The sequence below is a fragment of the Buceros rhinoceros genome, unplaced genomic scaffold (genome assembly GCF_000710305.1).
Source record: "Buceros rhinoceros silvestris isolate BGI_N320 unplaced genomic scaffold, ASM71030v1 scaffold19997, whole genome shotgun sequence".
NCBI lineage: Eukaryota > Metazoa > Chordata > Aves > Bucerotiformes > Bucerotidae > Buceros > Buceros rhinoceros.
The window spans coordinates 39372-40193 of record NW_010422528.1 but is presented as its reverse complement, the minus strand read 5'-3'; the positions used below and the strand labels follow the sequence as shown (position 1 = coordinate 40193).

At 42.6% G+C, this 822-nt stretch overlaps 1 protein-coding gene across 1 annotated transcript in view; it reads left to right on the top strand.

Moving 5' to 3' along the window:
* Positions 1-822, top strand: part of NLGN1 (neuroligin 1) — a 9912-nt gene that overhangs the window by 5514 nt on the left and 3576 nt on the right. Inside the window, exon 4 of the mRNA XM_010140047.1 lies at positions 3-761. Coding sequence (XP_010138349.1) covers positions 3-761 — 759 coding nt within the window. The remainder of the gene's footprint in view (positions 1-2; positions 762-822) is intronic.

The window sequence follows — 822 nt, the reverse complement described above, 5'->3', positions numbered from 1 at the left end:
GTAACCGCTCTCTCCAGCTGGGCAGTTAGTTTTCAGCCTGCAAAATACGCCAGGATGTTGGCTACAAAAGTTGGTTGCAACATGTCAGACACCGTAGAATTGGTAGAATGTCTACAGAAGAAGCCTTATAGAGAACTTGTCGACCAGGACATTCAACCAGCAAGATACCATATAGCCTTTGGACCAGTAATTGATGGTGATGTGATACCAGATGATCCTCAGATACTGATGGAACAAGGAGAATTCCTCAATTATGACATCATGTTGGGAGTTAACCAAGGGGAAGGGTTAAAATTTGTTGAAAATATTGTGGATAGCGAAGATGGCATATCAGCTAGCGACTTTGACTTTGCAGTTTCTAATTTTGTCGATAACTTATACGGATACCCTGAAGGCAAAGATATATTGAGGGAAACCATTAAATTTATGTACACGGACTGGGCAGATCGACACAATCCTGAGACCAGAAGAAAAACACTGCTGGCTTTGTTTACTGATCATCAGTGGGTTGCACCAGCAGTGGCTACAGCAGATCTTCACTCAAATTTTGGATCGCCTACGTATTTCTATGCCTTCTACCATCATTGCCAGACAGATCAGGTACCTGCATGGGCAGATGCAGCCCATGGAGATGAGGTTCCTTACGTGCTAGGAATCCCCATGATTGGTCCTACTGAATTATTTCCTTGTAATTTCTCCAAAAATGATGTCATGCTAAGTGCAGTAGTGATGACGTACTGGACAAACTTTGCAAAAACTGGGTGAGTACCAGAAAGTGAATAGTCTTGTATATAAACTCAGGATATAATGGTGGGGGCTCTT